This window comes from Dendrobium catenatum, unplaced genomic scaffold (assembly GCF_001605985.2).
Source record: "Dendrobium catenatum unplaced genomic scaffold, ASM160598v2 fragScaff_scaffold_993, whole genome shotgun sequence".
Taxonomy (NCBI): domain Eukaryota; kingdom Viridiplantae; phylum Streptophyta; class Magnoliopsida; order Asparagales; family Orchidaceae; genus Dendrobium; species Dendrobium catenatum.
In genome coordinates, this window is record NW_021319455.1 from 874,278 (window position 1) to 896,056 (window position 21,779).

Here is a 21,779-nt window from a genome sequence, read left to right on the forward strand (position 1 = left end):
TAAATATCATTGTAGCTCTATTAAATGCATCAATAGAAAAATCTCGACTACCTTTATCCTCTTTCTTTATCCTTTTTCAATTTCTGCTAAATCACTTTAGAATAGCTGCAACCATTCTATCATAAAAGAGCTTGTAAAAGGAATCGACTAAATAGGTAAAGATTAGATAATTCAATTCTTGATGAAAATTTTCAATAAAGAACTAACGTAAACTCCACAAAACTCAGAGTTGCATTTCAAACAAATTTGAAGAGCTAATTTGATAATTGCCACTCTTTGCACTTCAAAGGCTTTTGGCATGAATCTTCTTCTAGACTGTACTTCCTCGAGAAATTTTACCTTCAGCTACCATGTTTCGTAGAAGAATTCAATCAAAGAAAAAACTTTCAGATTAAAAAAATACATAAATCAAAGATTTTCAATAGCTTTGTGCAATAGTTGTAGTTTCTATGTAGTTATTATCTTGCACGCTAGTGAAATTTGCATTTTTTTGTTCATTAACAAGATCAAGTGAGAGGCTGTTATCAATTTCAGCATAGAATCACAATAACAACAATCAAAGAATAGCATACTCTTGATCCTTTAATAAACCTAGAAAGTTAAACACATTTATGAAACCAGAAAAGGTGGGTCCATGAACTCAAATGGAAAAAAGCCATATTAAGTGGCTAGTCATATCATTTTCATCAAACAAAAATATACATTTAACACTTTTCCCCTCAAATCATGACTTCTTAAGCAGCCCACTTGCACTCGGAAACAAAAGGAAGCGCCATGGAAACCTTAAGCCACATTTAGAATAAAGTTAGTTTGATTTAGATCGTAGACACATAAGATAAAGGAAGTCTGATGTAAAATAAGATTATGTACATATATACACAATAAATGGCATCATTAGACCTCTGTTGGATATCCAGAACTAGATTTTGCTGCATCTTCAACTTCTTGAACAAGGGATCCACCTTGTTTAAGTATTAATTCCCTCATATTCTTATAAGTTTGGAATTCTTCTAAAGCATCAGCAGCAGTCCTCGACTTTAAGAGTTCTGAAGCTGTAATATCCAAACAGGAAGAACTCTCAACCTTCCTCATATCATTTTTCTCATTATCTTCTTTTTCCTGCTGAAATTTCTTGCTTGAAATTTCATCGTCGAAAACTTGCATGGATCTGAGTGTGTTGGAATTATCAAGCTGTAGAGGTGATGCAGTCCTAAGCATCCTAACAAGAGCACCCACAGCTGCATCAGGAGATCTTTTGATTGGAATTAACTCTCCTTGGCCCAGATTTTCACCAGCATGATCTTTGCAATCAGCAGATTCAACCCTGCAAAAGCAACAAATAAATCAGTTGCACTCTTACAGTTAAATAACACAAAGTATAGTGAAAAAAAAAATCATCATTGTGAAGTATATTCAAAATTAATAAAAGGGAAAATACTACCTAAAAATAATGAAGCCAAATGAGTAATGAAAAAATTCAGGGGATTTACAAGCACATCAAAAACTTCATATATATTTATATATCTAAAACCTAAGTCTTTATATTTACTCAGAAACACAAATACAACAACAACAACATCAAGCCTTTATCCCACTACATGGGGTCGACTACATGAATCCTTTTTCTCCATTGTGTCCTATTAAAGGTCAAATTCTCGTTTAAATCTAATAAAGAAAAGTCATTCCTAATATTTTCTAACCAAGTCTTTTTAGGCCTGCCTCTACCTTTATTAACATAAGTCAAATCTAATAACTCTACTCTCCTAACCGGATTATTGGAAGGCCGCTATTTTATGTGACCAAACCATCTAAGGCGACTCTCTCTAATCTTATCTTATACTGGAGCTACTCCAACCTTTTCACGTATATGCTCATTTCGTATCCTATCTCTAAGGGTAAAGCCACTCATCCACCTGAGCATCCTCATCTCTACCACACTTAACTTAGTATTATGCTTCTCTTTTAATGGCCAACAATTTATTATTTTAACATGAAGAATAACTATCCACATTGATCTTTCTATTGATTGCTTATTTACAATTCATGGATTTTTATTAACTTCAACATTTGAAGAAATTACTATAATTTAGTTTTTTTCTTTGAATGATTTTAAAAAATAAAATTGAAATTAATAACCAAAAATCAAAGAGAGTCAAAATTACAACTAGTAATTGAACTGTTGCTTTAACAAATTGAACCAGACACACCAAACAATATCATTTCAAATTTTTAACTTTATCCAAATAATGCACACCCTTAGTCACCTTCAAAGGAAGCATGTTGCCCAGATTCCAATGACTATGAGGAGAAAACTCCAATAAATTGTACTGATTCTGAAAAGTACACAAAAAGAGGCTTCAAGTCCCAATTTATTGAAAAATATCATATTGAGTATGATGATAATGATTCTGTTGAGAACTTTGAAGAAGATGTGGAAATATAGCTTCAAATTAGAAAATTTCTCCAACCTCAAACGACGAAATTCATCTAATATTCTTTCACTCAAAATTAAGATCAATTGGCATCTATAAAATGCAAAAGAAATTTCAGAATAAATGTCTCTAATTGCATGAGAAAATAATTATGATTTTAAATTGTTGAGAGTTTAAATGGCTTGGAATCAAATGCATGGTTTGTTCATGATCTTTTACATGTATTGAATGGTTTTGATTGGTGAAATACAATAGGGAAAACTAGATTTTTAAAAGGCTATTAGATAACTCCAATACATCCTTAAGTTTTTGATATGCTTGATGAATGGTTAAATTATCATGAAAATTAATCAACAATATAAATCTTATGTTATAAATTACAATTATTGGTGTAATATTGAATTTATGGATTATATGAATAAGTGGATGTAAAAAGAACTTAATAAGAGAATGTAAACTCTTCCCCTAGGGAGAAAAGCATTTGAAATCATATGCATTGAACTTTTTCTCAAAATACGGCATTAATTGCATAGGAGGATAATTGCTATTTCAATATGTATATGAATTTAACTAATTCATAATTAAATACAAGAATTGACTATGATATTTAAAGCATATGGGTAGATTTCTATTGGTGAAATACTAAGATAAAATTAGACTTTTGAGTAGCCTTGTATGTATCATCCTATTTTCTCATATGCTTGATAAATGCGAATATTTACTTAAAAATTGAGGAAACTCGACCAATACATAGCTTTCATGTTGTAGATTACAATCATATGTGTGATTTTGACTCTGAAGATCATGAGAACTAGTAGACAATAAAATTAAGTGAATGATCATCCTGCCTAGAAATGAAAATTAGCATCCTCATGCACAGACAAAATCTTAAGATCTAAAATCTTATTTCCAAAAATATTTTTGTTAATATTCTTTAAATGCCCCCATTTAATCCTAGAAAATTGTTTTACTTTATTTTTTATTTTATGCCCCTTTATCTTAAAGTCCAAAACTAATAATCGATGTTGGGTACATAAATTTTCACTCGGAATAACTTTACAATCTTTGCAATCTAAACGATTTAATTTTCTAATAAGAAAATAGTCAATCTGGGTTGTATTATATCCATTTTTATAAGTGATGAGATGCTCATTCCTTTTCTTAAATAAAGTATTAGCAATTGAAAAATCATAAGCTAAACAAAAATCCAATATGGTCTTGCCACCTTCATTCGTCGTTCCAAATCCATGGCCACCATGAATGCTTTTAAAATCATCTACCTCTCTACCAACATGTCCATTTAAATCTCCTCCAATAAAAACTCTTTCTTCAATAGGTATATTTTGTATTAATTCTTCTAAGTCATTCCAAAAATTTAATTTAGAACTCATATCCAAACCTACTTGAGGAGCATAAGCACTTATAATATTAACAATCTTATCCTCAACAACAATCTTTAAAGCTATAATTCTATCTCCAATCCTATTAATTTTTATAACATTATCCTTCAAACTCTTATCTATAATAATACCTACACCATTTCTAGTACGACTCCTACCCGAATACCAAAGTTTAAATCCTAAACTATCAATTTCCTTAGCATTCTCTCCAACCCATTTAGTTTCCTGAATGCACAAAATATTTATCTTCCTATGAATCATAATATATATTAATTCCATTAATTTTCCTGTAAGGGAACCTATATTCCAAGTTCCTATCCTAATTTTAGTTTCATGGACTTGCTTATTTGCCCACATCCGTCCTTGATGTGGGAACCCTTGCCTATTTAACACTGCACCCGGGCGCCGGTGCAGCGGTCCTTGCACACTTGTCACTATATTCAAGCCATACAGCGCGTCGCTTCCAGAGGACGCCCTAGCATTAACACAATTTCTTAAAGGATTCATGTCATTATTATTCGACAAGTTTTATGCTGTCTGTCTACTACCTAATGCAACCCTCCACTTTTCTTATCCAGGACTTGGGACCTGGCAATGGTAGTGTTACTCAGAAACACAAATATATAAGAATATTGTGATATGCATGTGAACATATAAGAAGATATTATATTTGTAAATATATAAGAATTTTGTAATATGTATGTAAATCCACCAAAAATTTAATCTGCATGAACTCAATTTTATTTCTTGCCAGAATTTTTATCTGTCTAATATTATGAGAAAATGCCTTCATATGAACTATTGTTTTGCTCAACTAAAGTTTAAAGAGATTTTATATTTTTCTTTTTACTATGTTGGAAAAGCTGAATTTGTATATTTTCAAAATATGCATGCTAACTTCTTGTTGGATGAACTATAACTCATTATACATCTTTATATTATTTTCCACTAGATATTATCATCCCACTAATTTTTACCAATTTAATTTCAGACAACCATATAAATGAATATGCAAACAAACTTTAAAAAATTTTCAAACAATTCATATTAGCTCTACTTTCAAACAATTCATATTAGCTCTACTCAAGATCTTATGCTTGAAAGATGCATAACTAGTAAGACACAGAAGAATTGGAAATTTTGATGGTAGGCTTTTAGTAACAACTCAAATGAACTTAAATGCAATGATGATTGCAAAGGTCATTAAAGGGCCTAGAGGATTAAGTGTTTGCAACTTCTCAACTCACATGCATTAGATGATGCAAAAAACTCTAAAATCTCAATTAATCAATTAATTTATATTAAATATTAAATAACTGAATTAATTAATTAATAGTTAAAATTGGTTTTAATATTTTAATTGAATTAATATTCAAATTGAATTGCCCTATAGATTTTTTAGGCAATTTTGGCAACATCCCAGTGTCCCCTCCCCTCGCAGAGAGGAAGGGGCGGCACTTGTCATTGTTTCTTCCCATCTAGACCTAAGGTTAACGGCGTCGGGTCTTCAAGATTTAAAACCATCCGCTCGGATTAAAAATAATAGCGCGGTCTTCAAAATTCAAAACCATCCGTCTAGATCAAAGATCAATGGCACGGGTCTTCGACAGATACTTGTTTGCTTTAGAGTCTTGGGTCTTTCAAGAGGCTACTGCTGTAACCTCCCCAATTTTTTAAGGTCAAAAAATTCAATCCAATAACCATTAGGATCTTTGATAAAGGCAATGCCTTTCATTTTTCCATCATCAGGTTTCTTCACAAACTCCACTCCTAAGCGTTCAAATCATTCACATGCCTTGTAGATATCATCAACTGTGATCTGGGATGCCTATATGGCCAAAACCCCGAGGATTAAGAATTTACATTATGGTAGCCCATGAATTTAGGACCACTGTCTGTGCCCCAGTTATGTGTTAACTCAAGTGTAGCTTTTTGGCCGACTGCTCTTTTGGGTCAGCAGGTACTGAAGTTGTATCCTCATAACCCAAGAAATAGATAGTGAACTTCATTTCTAGAAAATCCAAGCTCTTCAACAAGGACATTCCCAGACATCTTCCTCTTTTCTAAGAGTTAAGACTTCACATTAGCCCTTTTTCCCTTGAATCAGAAACAGGGGCGGTTTTCCCATCTGTTTGATGCAAGAAATATTCCTTGGTAGCCTTGTCCTTCACTGAAATGAGACCTGGGTTATTTCCAGGTGACTCCTTTGACTCCGCTATGGCGGTGGCCATAACTGAGAAAAATGATCGAAAGAGATGAAATTCTTGGAAAGGTTCGAGGAGACTGTAGTGCGAGTAGTGGAAGGAAAATTGGAGCAGAGCCGGAGGACGGGCACAAGCGGCATGAGAGGCCATGTTCATGCGACGTTTGCATAGGTGGAGGAGAGACGAATGTGGGGTGTCCGGTCATGGAAGTCAAGGATATGAGTCGCGAACAGGAGGCTATGGCTTCGACAGAAAATGGAAGACGAACAAATGGGACTTCAGTTCTAGCCTCCATGCATCAACCTCTATTTCATGAGGAGCAATTATTAGGTCCTTTCACTGGATGTAGAGGAAGGTTCGGTTTTAGGCAAAAATAGGTCAAAAAGTGCAAATACCGAGTTTTTTGAAAAACTCAGTATTTTTTCAAAAAACTCGGTATTTGCACTTTTTTAGGCAAAACCGAACCTTCCTCTAGGTCCTTGCACCGGACCAAAAAAAAGTTCATTTCATGAGCGGATGATTTTTTTTTTTGTCAAAGGGGTAGTCACGGGAGTGAAACATTGTGTTGTTTGGCGATCAATTGCTCGAGGTGGGGCCAGTGGAAGCAAGTGCATTGCTTCGTTTCAAATTTTCTATTTTTAATTTTTTTTTTATTCAACAGTGTTATTGTGTCATTCCAATTTCAAGTGGGAGTAGTGTTCTGTGAGAAAATTGTTTTTGCAGTTATCTAATTTCTCTATGTTTCTTGGGCCAAAGCTATCGCTTCTATATTTTTTCTCCCTTGGGTAATATTATCAAGATGCCTTAATGACACCTAGAATTAACAAGTTAATTTAATATATAACCATTCTACAGTGCCAACTACCTCAAGATAGACTTCTGTGTTTTTCATCACATTGAGAAATCCCGAGGAAATGATGACTTTTCTTGAGCGATCAAGGCTACAATAACAACAACAACAACGACAACATTAAGCATTTATCCCACTACATTATGTCGGCTACCTGAACTCTCTCTTTGTTTTCCTATTAAGTGTCAAATTCTCATTTAAATTTATTTAAAAAATGTCATTTCTAATATTGTTTAACTAATACTTTTTAAATTTACATCCACATTTTTTAACATAGGCCGGATCTAGGCTGATGTTTTATTCGATCATATCATTTAAGGCGACTCTCTTTATCTGTCACAGGAGCTACTCCAACCTTTTCAAGTATATACTAGTTTCACATTTTGCTTTTAAGAGTAAAGCGACTCATCCATCAAAGCATCCTCATCTCTACAACACTTAATTGTATGCTTCTCTTTTAATGGTCAACATTCTACGCCATGAAGCATTGCATGTCTCACTAACATCCTATAAAACTTTCCCTTAAGTTTGAGGGATACTTTTCCATCATACAACAAGCCTGATACATTCCTCCACTTCAATATCCAACTTTAATTATGCTAATAATATATCCATCTATTTCACTATAGATTTGAACAATAGACCCAAGAGGCACTCTTTTTAATGACTTGATCATCCACTTCACAATCTCACCACTAGATCTATTACTACTAAAATTACACTCCATATATTCGGTTTTAGATTTACTCAAACAAATTACTTATAGACTCTAAGGTTGACCTCCATAATTCAAGTTTTCCTTCAACTTTCTTTCTAATATTAACACCAAAAAGAATATCGTCATCAAAAAGCACACACCATAGTACATCTTGCAAATGTCTAGTAAGAACATTCATGACTAAAGCAAAAAGATATAGGCTTAAGATGTCATCCAACTGAAATAGGAAAACACTTGGTCAAACCATCTTGTGTTTGAACACAACTAAAAGCTCCTATATACATGACTTGAATATAAGCATCATTAACTCCTTTTTTCTAGAACTCTCCAGCGCACTTCTCTTGGAACTTTATCATATATTTTCTCTATCGCAATAAATATCATATGTAGATCTTCCTTACTCTTTGTATACTTCTCCATCAAACCTCTCAACAAATACATAAGTTGCATAGTAGACTTACCCAGCATGAATCTAATTTGATTTCGAGAAACATTAGTATCATGTTGCAACCTATGCTCCTGTATACATGACTTGAATATAAGCATCATTAACTCCTTTTTCTAGAACTCTCCAGCGCACTTCTCTTAGAACTTTATCATATATTTTCTCTATCGCAATAAATATCATGTAGATCTTCCTTACTCTCTGTATAATTCTCTATCAAACCTCTCAACAAATACATAAGTTGCATAGTAGACTTACCCAGCAAGAATCTAATTTGATTTTGAGAAACATTAGTATCACGTTGCAACCTATGCTCAATTACTCTCCCATAATATTAATGTATGACTCACTAACTTAATTCATTTATAATTCACACTCTTGTGCATCATATTTATTTTTAGTAGAAAGAAGTAAAGAACCAACACATTTCTTCTCTGCTGATCTAGCATCTTTTTAGTTTTCAAATTAATTTTAAAATTTTTAATAAGCCTAGAAATTCCTTAATCTCCTAAGCATTCCACACATCTATTGGAATATCATCAAGTTCCACTATTTTTCCATACTTCATTTTATTTAAAGCCTTGCCCATTTCGATTTTACTATTACAAAAATAAAAATAAAAATCCTTATTTTCATTCAAGATGCTAGGATTACTAAGTCAATCGTATTCTCAAAATCTTTATTGAAAAGCTTATTGGGATATCTCATCCACCTATGTTGAATATACTCTTCTAAAAAAATGTTTTTTATATTCATCCTTAATGCATTTCACTTGAATTGGATCATTACTTCTACTATACTATCTTTTTGCTTGGCTAACTTATACATATCTTTTTCACCTCTTTAGTATATAATCTATCATATAAATCACTAAAAGTGAAATTCAAGAAGAGTTCAAAAGTAGAGACGCAAAAAAATAAATATTGTAATAGTTGGTTCATCCTGGCCGGTTCAATTGAGCCAACCTATTACTATAACAAGGGGTAGAAACTGACCCAAGCTATGGCCGAACGGAAAACAAACGGACCGCACGTGGCCATTTGCGTGCATAAACTCTCCAGACGAGGATGGTTCGTGGTTCTAAGTGAAGGATCGCATACAAGAGTGAAAAGTTAGGACTCCTCGTGAGTCATAACTTCTATTCGTTCATTCCTACAGAAGAAAAGGACACTACAGAAGCTCTGTGCCGAGAGGAAGGAGAAGGGTAGTTTTTCTAATTTCATTCATTTTCTAAACATTTCTTCTGTGACTTAATCCTATAAAATGATCAATTGTTTTAAAGGAAGGCGAAAGAAGAAATTGAGAAAGAGAGAGAAATTAATTTGGAGATAAAGAGGAAGAGAACTTGAGAGAGAAAGAAGAAAGATTTTATGTTGGAATAATTCTCCTTTGTAAGTGATTTTAATCATATTATTTTCTGTTCAAATTTTGAATAATAGAATTTATAAAATTTATTTTAATGACAATCAATAGTGTATGATTTTAGAAAGGAATAAATAAAAAATTGGTGGAAGTTCGATTCGGCAAGAAGAAACAAATTGAGATAAAAGATGCAAATTAGAATTTATTATCATTGCTTTGAATTTGAGGATTCCTTCAAAATTTGTTAGTAAAATTTAATGTAAATTAATATGGTTTGGATCAATAGAGGATTTGATTAATCTAATGCATGAAAGTGAAGTGTTGAAGCCAATAAATGATTTCTCAAGGGATTTGAGGTAAGAATTCATTAAAAAAAATGTTTATGTGAAATTAATGAAAGTTAAAGATGGCAATAATTTATATGATTGTATGTGAATTTGGATTGTAATAAAGAAAATTATTTCAAGAGTTGAAGATTTGAAATGAACTAAATTCCGAAGTATAAAAGTGGGTAATTATTGCATTTTATAATAATTACATGATTCTAAATTTTGTTACATATAATTTTCTGATTATTTAACTAGAATGTTTGAAAGTTATTATGTTTATAATGACGAAAGCCATAGGCATTAAAGTAATATATATATATATATATATATATATATATATATATAATAGGTAAAATACATGTATGTGGATTGAAAATAAATGGAAAGAAAAAGAAAGTAAAATTAAAATGTATACAAATATTCTTCAAAATCATTTAAAGATAAATGTATACAAATAAATGAAATAAATGTATAAATGAAAAGAAAAAAGTATATGCATGCAAATTACATGAATTCACTTTTTTATGGTACTGATTGGGGACGCAATGTACCCGTGCATGTTAAAAGTAAATGAAAATGATTGTACCTATATTTGGTACATTTAGATGGTGCTCCTGTGCTAAATGAAAAAGGGAAAGGGAATATATTAATTGACAAATATAAATTGAAAAAAGAAATATGCTATATGATAAATGTAAATAAAGAATATATGTCATATGAGAGAGAAATGATATATATATATGTGTGTGTGTGTGTGTGCGCGTGTGTGCGCGCGCGCGCATGTGTGTAAATGCAAAAGAAAGCCAAATGAATATGTTATTTTATATATGTAAAATTGCTATGCTACAGATATGATTATCCACTGAGTTTACTTTGTGAACTCAAACATTTAAATTAAAATTTTTTAGATAAATCATCAGAGAAATAGATATGGCTGAAAAGAAGAGTACGTCTACAGAAAACGGTGCTCAAATGAAAGCATGTAATAAAGATTGATGTAAATGTTAAGATGTGAAAATTTTATTAATAGTTTGATGGAAATTATGTTAGTAGCTCTTCAACTTTATTTGTAATATAGATGACATACTTTTTTTGAAATTAAAAAAAATGTTATAATCGTCCGACTATTCGGTCCCACCTCGATGGTTCAAGAATTTGAGCCGACTCATGATAAAAGTGATATCAAAACCCAATTAGGATATCAATCATACTGAAAGAGCCATTAAGTTGATTATTGAAGTTAAGAAAGTTCATTTAAGATTAAATTATGAATTTTCTAAAGATATCTTATTTTATCTTAGGACTCAGAATGATCCTGAAGAAGATGTGGAAAGAGCAGTGTCTAATATGGCTGTTAATCCTCATGCTCATACACAAATGATGACAGCTATGACTCAATTAATTTAGGACTCAAGAAATTAACCATCAGGAAGTGGCAATAATAGTGGTATGAATACGGATAAATATTTAAAGTTATTAAATGATATGAGACCATCATTATTTAAATGTGTAGAATGACCAATTGAGGCAGAGAACTGGTTGTTGCGGCCAAAATCAAGCCAATATCATTTTACATTAGTTATGAAGATGTCAACAAAGGATATTCAAAGCAAGATACCTAGGAATATGCTTTATGCATATGATACAACTCTACTTAATGAGATAGAAAGTGAAATAAGTGAAAATTTAGAATATAAATGTCTTAAATATAGTAGAACAAAGGCTAGGCATATGACATAGAATTTTAGTATATATGCTATTAATAAATATCAATCCACATTAAAATAAGATAAAGTGATATATAGCTGACAGATTTAATTATCTTGGATATATTATAAAAAAATAGAGATATGGATAAACATCTAAGTTCTATGGTTAAGGTTAGTTAATTAAAATGGACAAGTGCCTAAAGAGTCTTATGTGATAAGAAAATATCATGAGTACTTAAAGGCGCATTTTAAAGAATAATACTTTAGTCAATTCTGTTGTACAGTTTCAAATGTTTGAAAGTTCAAAGTCATATATGAGTATATGACCAAGTCAATTCTGTTGTATAATTTCAAATGTTTGAAAGTTCAAAGTCATGTATAACCAAGATGAATGCTATTGAAATGAAAATGCCAATATAGAAGTCTAGCAAAACTAGAAAAGAAATGTTGAGGAATGATTATATTAAAGAGATAGTGGGAGTAATATCTATTGAAGATAAGCTAATGAAAAATAGACTTAATAATTTGGACATGTACATCTACAGCTAGAAAATGCACACAAATAACACAAAAAAAATGGTCAATATCAGGTCAGGAGCAAGTAGATCATATAAACTTGGACTTCCACACAATTTGTTACGTTTCCAGACTGCCATATACTCCAATTACTTTTCTCAAAAAGTTGGTAAAAAAGGAAATATACATGAGGCCACTACATATGTTGCCTGCATGTTTCCTAGCTCAAACACTTTTGACCACATATATTTAAAAAAAAAAGAACAATGAGCATCAGAACAGTGAGCAACTGAAAAAAAAAAGTAAAAGAAATACATTCATTACGGAATTGCAGAAGCTTTATGAGCAAAAGAAGTGAATGAATACAAAGGGACGTAACTAAATTTGGTTTGAGGGGTTTAATTAGTAGCCGCAGAAGAAGCATGGAAGCATATTGTTCTACCAAGTTTAGAACAGAGTGGATCATAAAAAATATTCATGATTTACACTCCATTTATAGCATACCTGTACGAATTTGTAACCTCCTCATCATCTTCAGCAAAAGGGTAGGTAAAGCCAGAATCATCAAAGTCATCCATAGAAGATAACCTGCTGGAGCTTCTAGATGGTATATGTGATGAAGTGTAAGATGGAACTTTATAAATGGATATATTTCCAGTATGGTCTTTTCCAGAAGAGAAAATCTACAAAAGAACATGCCAATCCTGAGTAATACACTTTAGCTGCAAACACAAAACTAGTTATGTAAAGTAGACCTAGCATAGAAAGCACAATGACTATATAAATCAAAATTTTCTTTCTATGCTAACATTTTATGAATAAAGTACTACCTTGGGGGGCAACATGCCAGTTTGCAACTCCATCAACATCAATGATTCTTTCTTTAGTTGCAACTTATTTTCAGGTGAAAGGGTCTGAGGAGTGGATGTTGAGCTAAGTTCGGTGCCAAAACTATCTGCTTGAGAACGGCACCCCTGCCTCTTGCTGCTAGAATAAGGTCGAGGCAGACCTTGAATTTGGCCTCCATTACGTCCCTTTTGCCCTGGCAAGGGGATACTAACTGGAGCACTCTCTGAGCGTATAAGAGCTTTGGACAAATGGGATGGAGGGGATGGGGAAAATGATGGGGAAAATGGTGGTGATGGCTTGTACTCATCAAAATTTTTGGTATAGGCTGCATATGAACCTTTCAGTAAACGGTGTGGTGATGAAGAGGTGTCAAGCAAATGATTGGGAGGCCGGAGATTGGGGTTCAAATTACAATCCAAAGCTCGAGAATCAGAATATGTAGGTGATGGAGTAAGAGAAAAGGAAGGAGTTTCTCCATGATCATTGCTCCAACTATGCCTTCTGTTTAATGAAGTGCATGAAGGTGCTGATCCACTATAAGGAAGTGATTGGAACCTCTTAAGAGGATCAGCCAGAGGGCTCCCAACATAATCCATAATAAATTGAGTAGACATGGGAGTGGAAGGTTCCGAGCCCATAACTTCAATTTTCTTCAAATACGTGACAGAAAGGGACAACTTTCCGAAAAAAGTGTCAAGCGGCCCAAGACCAAGTTGATTAATCTCAGCATCCTCCTCACGATTAAAAGGATGCACAACAGATAAAATCCTGTGAGAAAGGCTCAGTGGGTGGATCTGACCAGAGGCATTGAGATCTCTGAAGAGCTTGTAAGTGGGTAAAAGCCTAACAACAGCATACAGAGACCTGAGTAAGACTATGATCCTCCTGTAAGCTTTCTTGTACATGAACTGGAATTCAGATGAGTGGGAGGTAGCCCTGCTTCCTTTCTTTCTTCCTTGATGAGAAGATTCCCTAGTGAGCCAACTGCTACTTTGACTTTCATATCGCACAATCCACCTCTCCACAATCTTTTCACTTCTATTTTCACTTACAAGTTCATCTCGACCTGAAGAGAGGTTCCGCACAAGGAACCCACTTGGAGAAGGAAAACTCACATTCCGAATTGATTTCCTATCAATCAAGATTACGTCAACAACCAATGGCTCAAGGTTGCTCTGCCGCCATAAGTCAAAATTCTCTAATGCAGCTGGGCAGTCTCTCAGGGCCAAATTAAACCATTTATCTCTTGGTCTAAAGCTCAATGAAGACGAGGAGGAAGAAGGGGATGATATGAAAGGGTCAGCACAGTAGTTCCGGGAAGAAACATATGGAGACCTCGATTCGAGAATGATGTGGACGCTTTTAGCAAAGAATTCAGTGATAACTTGCTCGATTATAGCTGGCTCGGATTTGGAACTAGATGGCGATGCCATAAGTAACCCGGAAGAACAAAAAGGTTCTCGAAAACAATAAAAAAGAAAATTAAGATAAAGGGAGAAAACACAGAGCTTGGCTTCACTTCAGCGGCAGATTTCGCAATCAGTACAGTGAAAATTAGGGGCAGTATACTTTCTACTACTCGAAGAATCTGATCACCAATTAAAGGGTTTTTTTTTCCCCGATGAACAAAATTCGTGGTTCCTAGGGTTATATGAAAGAGTCAAATGAGCCGTTACTAAACTCTATATTAGAACATACACCGAAAGAAGAGAAAAAATCGACAAAAAACCGAAGTTTTCGGAGTTCGATCATCAAATTAACGCCAAAAAAAAAAGGTCTGTCTCAAAATCCAACCGGCAAAAAGACAAAGAAAAGAATATAGCGTCCGATATTGAAGGCGAAAGTGGTACCTCTGCGCTGCTTGTGTATTTGAAATTCAATAACGTTACTTTTACAAAGTTTTTCTATGTAAATTCTTCTTTGAGGGACTTTCCCCTCTTCAGCTCGATTGATCAACCCTTTTGACGATGGCCATGCGCCCTTTTCGATCTTTGGTGCACCGTTTATCTATAAAAAGAGTAAATATTATCCATGACGCAAACTGCGTCGGCTAGTTCAGAGACCCCCAAGCGCTCTTAGATGGCAATTTCTCTTCTAATTACATTTATCCAATGGCTTATCGAGTAACTTGTAGCTCATGCATTTTATACATTTCATGGCTAACAACCTTCCAAAGAAGAATAGAACAGACTGGTTATTAATGGGCAGACCTGCGCGAAAGGGCTGTGGAGTCTATATTCAATGAATTTGTCATATTAACGCAGAAAAAAAAATCTAAATCTTTTGATAAGAAAAAAAATTTAAAATTTTAACACGTGTTATTTTTTTTTAATTTTTTCTAATAATTATATTTAATTATTTTATTTTTTATTATTTATTATATATAATATTTTTTTATATTTTTTATTTATTTTATAAATGAAAGTTATATAATATTATAAAATGTCTAAATGCTAAGAGGCAAATTTCTAAATACATTCTAGCAAAAATCTCATCAAAACCGCTTGGCATAAACTTTTTTTTGTTAACATAGGTGTAAGTTAGGCTTCATTTGGGACGACTTTATTACCACTTCTTAAAGCAGCTTTTTAGTACATAAATTTTAATTTTTTAATAAGAAAACTGTCCCAAACAAAGTCTTAATTTAGACCCGTTTACCTACCCGTGTCGGGTTAGGGTCAACTCGATTGAACCCAGATTAGTTATGGGTTCGACCCGAACCCAACCCATGACCTGAAATTGACACCCCTAGTATTAAGCTTGGGAATGCTCGATATTCCTTAGTAGCAAAATTGATAAATGTTAATTGCATTGAAGGTTGACTTGAATTTATGATCATGATCAATCAAAACTTGAACTTCTTAGGACAATTTATCTTAAGCTAAGGTGTCATTAACTGGATAAGTTTTCCCTGAGAGTCTGAGGTGTTAATGAAGTCAAGGAATGTAATTCTTAAGGGGAAATAATACTCGATGTGCCAGTCAAGACTAACCATACATACGTATGCCTATGATGCAATTATGCTTATGATCAAAATTTAAGATATGTATTACACTAACATAATTTATAAGTGTTTGACCCTAATTTTAAAAATAATTGGTTTTGCGCTCATCAATTTTATAATAAATAGATAGACTGCAAGAATTTTAACATTTTTTGTTTATTTTATAATTTATATTGTATAAGTGTGAGAGAGACAAGTTTTTTTTACATTGAAACTACAAAGACAATAACATCAAAATAGGCAAAAAATTTTGTAGAAATAAACCATTCTAAGAATATATACTTATAAGGTGATATCATTTGGTTTAAAAAATATAAGTGTAACCTAATTAAAGGCAATGAACCATATCTTCAATGACCTCATTCACAAATAGGTTGAGTGGTATGTCAATTATTTAGCGGTCAAGAGTAAACCTAAAGAAGGTTGTCTCTTTGATTTGAGAACTATTTTTAAATAGCCATAAACTTAGAATGAATCCCTTAAAATATCCCTTTGGTGTCATCTCATGAAAATTCAATGGTTTTGTTATTCGACATCTTAAAATTGAAATTGACCATTTTAAGATTAAAGCCCTATTAGATAAGAAACCTCTTGTGAGTCTTACATAGTTGAGATAATTTTAAGATAGGTTAGTGTATCTTAGGCATTTCATTTTTATTTTTTGGTAGATGCCAATCATTTTCCTATCTAACAAATAAAAATTTTAAGTTCCATTTGGATAATAAGAGCTTCTAGGAGATATTTTAAAGTATAAAATGTTAGATAATGTCACTTCAAAAGTTTGTTACCCTTACACTAGGAAAGCCTTTGATTTTATATAGGTGAAAATAGTGATGGAATGTTGAGATAGATTTGAGCTTCTGTCGGGACATTTAGGGAGACTACTAGAGACGGTGTTTGAGGAAAATTTTATTAAGGGACACAAACCAAAGCTAAGAGCCACTGTGTGAGTGGCAAGACTTTGTGACTTGGGAGAGGATATGGAGTCAGCCCAGTTGATAGAGGAAAAAAACTCACTTGAAAGGAGTAGCAAGGGAAGCAGTTTTGGAGGTTCTTATTGCATGACGACCAACTTCTTTGCACCTAGGGTGCCGACTATACCGGGTCAACAAAAAGCTTCAAAGGAGAAAGGTTTGGGAGCTCGGCCGGGAGGAAATTTTAAACGACTAACTGATATAGAGCTGGAGGAAAAAAGGGCTAATGGGCTATGTTAAAGGTGCGATGAGAAGCTTTCACCGAAAAATAGGTGCAAAAATCGCACATTTCAAGTCATTTTTATTTGTGATGAAGAGAAGATGGGTAGAGTAGAGGCAGAAGGAGAAGTGGTAGAGGAAGAGAAGCCCTTACACTTAGAAGTGGCAGATGTTTCATTGAATTTTGTAGTGGGATTCATCCCGAACCACACTCTGAAAATGAAAGGATAGATATGTGGGGAAGCGATTGTGATTTTGGTGGATAGTGAGGCTACCAACAATTTCATATCCAATCAGGTGGTTGACAAAATGGGGCTAAAGGTGGTACACACGTGATTCTTTGGGGTGATTATGGGTGCAAGGAAGGTGGAAAAGAGCAGGAGTATCCGTCAGAGATTCATAGTAGAGTTGTAGGGGATTCACATCAGAGAGGATTTTCTTCAATTGGGGTTGGGAAGTATTGATTTGATCTTGGGTATGAAGTGGTTAGAAACCTTGGGGGAGATCAAGGTAGACTAGAAGGCCTTAACTATGGAGATCCAGATGGAGAGGAGAAATATGGTGATTAAGGGAGACCGTAGTTTATCCAAAGAAATGATTTTCTTGAAAACCATGGTGCGTTTTGATTCCATACTCGATAAATCCCTTGGTGCCCTCCTAACTCGGTCTAATAAGAATAGAAAAGAGATCATATTATGTTATCTTAACCTACATTTTGATTCCAGCAAAAACAAGTTCTCCCCTAATTGAAATTTATCATATCACCTTTTTTTATTATGCAAAGGCTTAAATATTATATGTAATCACCCGTATTTTGATCCAAATAAATGATTTTTTTAGGAGTTACTTTAAGTTCAAATCACAAGCTGTCTTTGCCATAAGATAAATATTATTGTATTTCAATTATAATAATTTTTTCATAATTTTTTTTGTCACTAGTGAAAATCCTTAAGAAATTGATACCTATCAATATAAGTGAGGATTTTAAAACCGTCATGAGTTCGTTTTGCAAACTAATTTCACCATAATTTTTTAGAGAAAATGAGATATTTTATGAATATTTTTTATAACTTTTTTAAAATTCCAAAATAATTTATATGAATTTTATATTAAAAAATTAATTAAGTTAAATAATTATATTAATATTACATTATTATTTTATTAAAGTATCATAACCCATTATCTATATAAATTAAAAATCTCTTTTTCCTATTTTAATTCGGCTAAGAGAGAGTGGGAATACAAATTAGTAAGAAAATGTGAGGAGAGAGAAAAGAAAATGTTAAATATAGAGGCCATAGAGCGATTTTCATCCATTGATCCTATTGAGAGATTTGCTCGTCTCATTATAAGGAACCATTATCCTATAAAAGTATATGAACCATTGCATTGTCCTCTAAGTAAAGCTACTTTTAATTTATCTTTTAGGAGGAGCTTTACTATGCTTACATAATTTATGAGACTTGTGTGCAAAAAAAAACAAGTTAAATATGAGGCCAAGATTACTAGTTTAGGGTTACCTATTAAGGTGGAGTTTATGAATATTAAGAGTTATGGTGACTTCTAATTGGTCATCAATGAAGTAGTAGGAACCTATAAACTTTTGAAACCCATCTTAGACTTGATATTATCATTAGAACATTATGAACTTCTTTGAAAATATCATTGATGTAACATTGATTCAAGTGCCTCGTAACCTTGATAGCATGATAGATGCAAAATTTTTTAGTAAAAGTACAATTGAACATGAGTAAGGAGTATCCCATCACTATAGAAGTGCAAAATCATTAAATATTACCCCTGATGGATCCTCTAATGCTTACTAGATTAAAAGAAGAGCTCTATCTTATGCTTATGTTAATTAGAATTTATACTAACATTCATTTTATAATATGTGATTAAATTACCTTAAAAGAGAGGTAACCTACAAGATCATGAATGAGGTTCATGGTGTATTTTTTTTAGCCCATTAGTTTAAATGTAAAATAAAGCATTGAAATAAGCACCCTAAGAAATTAATATTGATACATCCTCGAAAGTTATATTGATCGGGCAAGAATCTCAAGGTAAAATCAAGTTGGAAACTTTCAAAATTAAAACTGGGACCATCAAACTCTAATTTCAGTAAACTTATAGTCCAACTGAACGTCTTGAAAATATGAACCCAACAATTCCAAATTCTACCCAATGTGAGCCCAAATGGGTCCAAATCAAGGGTTAGAAGCATTGTTGGAAGGTGTGAACCACAATTTGGATTACCAAACGGTTTCCAAACATAACGTGCTTATAGTTGAATCGAGCGGCTTGACGAGAAAAATCCAACGAGTCCAAGATCACCAAATTCTGACATCACTAAGACATTCAAATGTCCATCAAACAGTCCATGATCAAGGGATCCAACATCGGTCATCTATCCAAACCACTCCCCATTTGCCCTTTATCTTCCACTTATTTACGGGTCATGCCACTCCAAGAAATCTATAAATAGAGCCTCCTTTCCTATTGAAAAGGGACCCCTGAGCCTAATGAGAAAAGAGATAGATTGGAGATTACTCTTGTCTCCTTGTCTCCTTGACCACCGTCTAGAGTTCCGCAGGACCGCCACCTGAGGCTTGAACTTCGACAGACCATCACTTGAGACCCTGAGCTCCACCGGACCACCACCTAACGTCCTAAGCTCTGCCAAACCACCGCTTGAAACCCTAAGCTCCACTGGACCACCGCTTGACACCCTAAGCTCCGCCAAACGACCACTTGAAGTCCTAAGCTCCACCGAACCATCGCTTGATGGCCTGAGCTCCATCGAACCACCACCTGAAGTCCTAAGCTCTACCGGACCACTACTTGATGCCTTGAGCTCCGCTGGACCACCACCTGACATCCTAAGCTTCGTCAGACCACCTCTTGACACCCTGAGCTCCGTCGGACCACCACATGATGTCTTAAGCTCCGTCGGACCACCGCTTGACACCCTGAGCTCCACCGGACCACCACCTGAGGTCTGAACTTCTATCAAACCACCAACTGAGGCCTAGAGTTCTATCGAACCACCACTTGAGCCCAAAGTTCTTCCATACCACCATTAGACTCCGCACTTCTACCAAACCACTGCCCGACGCTGAAGTTCTGCTAAACCACCGCCAAGCTACCAATTGACGCCATAATTTTCAAGTAGCATCGGACTTCTTCCAGTCCACTAAGTGACGCTGAACTTTTATCCCCATTTTTCACTAGATTTCAGCCATACGTTTTATATTTGTAATATGATTGCCCTCAAGGACAAGTCAGCCCCACTGCAATATACTTGAATTTTAGTGGAATCATTTTCGATTGGGCCATGCCCCGCGGTTTTTCCCCTTTCCAGAATTTTCCACGTAAAAACATATTGTGTTCTCTATGTGTGAGCTGGATAGTTGTACAATGCTAAGACACAATATTTTAACTCTATTGCCATGTATGTTCTAGCCCGCAACAAATATGATTCCGTTGGCATAACTCAACATTATCATACTTTATTTTGGATACTAGAAAAGAGGAAACCCATGATTTGAAAGTTAGGTTCATATATGGTGTAGTTTTCCACAAACTTTTGAATGTTCTCTACCCATATATATGCTTGGCCTTTCAAAAGTTAGGGTTTGATTTTAATATCTTTGAAATGTTAAGTTATCTAGAACTTTTTTAAGGATATTTTCTTATTTTAGTTCCTACCTTACTTGGAGTGTAGGTTACAACATATACCATTTTTTAGCTATATTCTCCCTATTCATATTTTGCAGGGACTTCACAATATTTTAAATGCAGAGTTTCACCTATCTAGATCTTTGTTAGGAGGACAATTCAAATTTTCAACATTTGATTTTCTTTCTTATGAAGTGAGTCCCTTTGACCTTCTCTTTTTTATGTAGAAAGACATTAATTTTCTTTCTTGATTAGTATCATCCACCTTTATTTAGGTTGAAATGCCTTCAATTTTCTTTCTTGCTTAGACCAAGAACCCCTTTGAGCCTATCTTATTTAGGTAGAAGGATATTTGATTTCCTTTATTGATAAGGTAAAGTTCCCTTTTGACCAAATTGAAAGACCTGTTATAATGGTCTTAATATAATGCTAAATATTTACAAATGTTGGATCTTACAAACTTGCTACTTAAGTTAGTTTGAAATTTTTTATCTGGAGCACTACGACATTATGCTTTCAAGCATAGCAACGCTGGGGGAGCAGCTTGCGACATTGGTATTTGATGCGCAAAGATGAGCTCTTTGTTTCATAATAAATTTAAATTAAGTATTCAATATTGTGGCGCTTGGTCCAGAGTGTTGCGACATTGGGCATTAAATCATATAATTTTTATTATAAATTTCTCCACTCAGCCATTCCTGCCCTTCTTATTTGGCTTTTTGACGAAGAAAAGTGTAAAATCCGAAATTCGTCATTTGAGTGTGTCGCACGCATATCGATGCGCCGCGGTGAACTTAAGTGAAATTTCGACGTCGTCGGAATTCGACGAAATAAATTTCGTTAGATTCATCTCGAAATTTCGAGCGAAACGATATAAAGAACTTATATTTAATTTCGCTTGGTTTTGGAGTTATAAATTGCCGAAAAAGGTTTAAGTAAACTTTAACCTTTCTACCCATTTTGCCCTTCATGATTTAAAAGAAAACCTATTGAGAGAAGGGCACATGCGTATTTTGGCTTCCTAAAATTTCCTTAAGTCATTCTCACACCTAAGGGACCGAATATTTCGGTCCCTTGTGCGATTTTT

The 21,779-nt window shown here is 33.8% G+C and overlaps 1 protein-coding gene and 1 pseudogene across 1 annotated transcript; both read right to left on the bottom strand.

The window, feature by feature from the left end:
* Nucleotides 1-640: 640 nt before the first annotated feature.
* LOC110100035 (autophagy-related protein 13b) lies at nucleotides 641-14,936 on the bottom strand. Its single transcript, XM_020827422.2, has 4 exons — nucleotides 14,665-14,936; nucleotides 12,796-14,455; nucleotides 12,470-12,648; nucleotides 641-1,324 (listed from the first exon to the last, which is right to left on the bottom strand). The coding sequence occupies exons 2-4, from the start codon at nucleotides 14,245-14,247 to the stop codon at nucleotides 895-897; spliced, it is 2,061 nt and encodes a 686-aa protein (XP_020683081.1). The 5' UTR covers nucleotides 14,248-14,455; nucleotides 14,665-14,936; the 3' UTR covers nucleotides 641-894.
* Nucleotides 5,290-6,330, bottom strand: LOC110100036 (annotated as a pseudogene).
* Nucleotides 14,937-21,779: the final 6,843 nt, after the last annotated feature.

Coding starts and splice junctions, on each gene's coding strand:
- LOC110100035 (XM_020827422.2), bottom strand. CDS start 14,247: ATGGCATCGCCATCTAGTTCCAAATCCGAGCCAGCTATAATCGAGCAA. Junction 12,649..12,795: donor CTGGCATGTTGCCCCCCAAG/GTAGTACTTTAT, acceptor GTTCTTTTGTAG/ATTTTCTCTTCTGGAAAAGA. Junction 1,325..12,469: donor GAGGTTACAAATTCGTACAG/GTATGCTATAAA, acceptor TTGCTTTTGCAG/GGTTGAATCTGCTGATTGCA.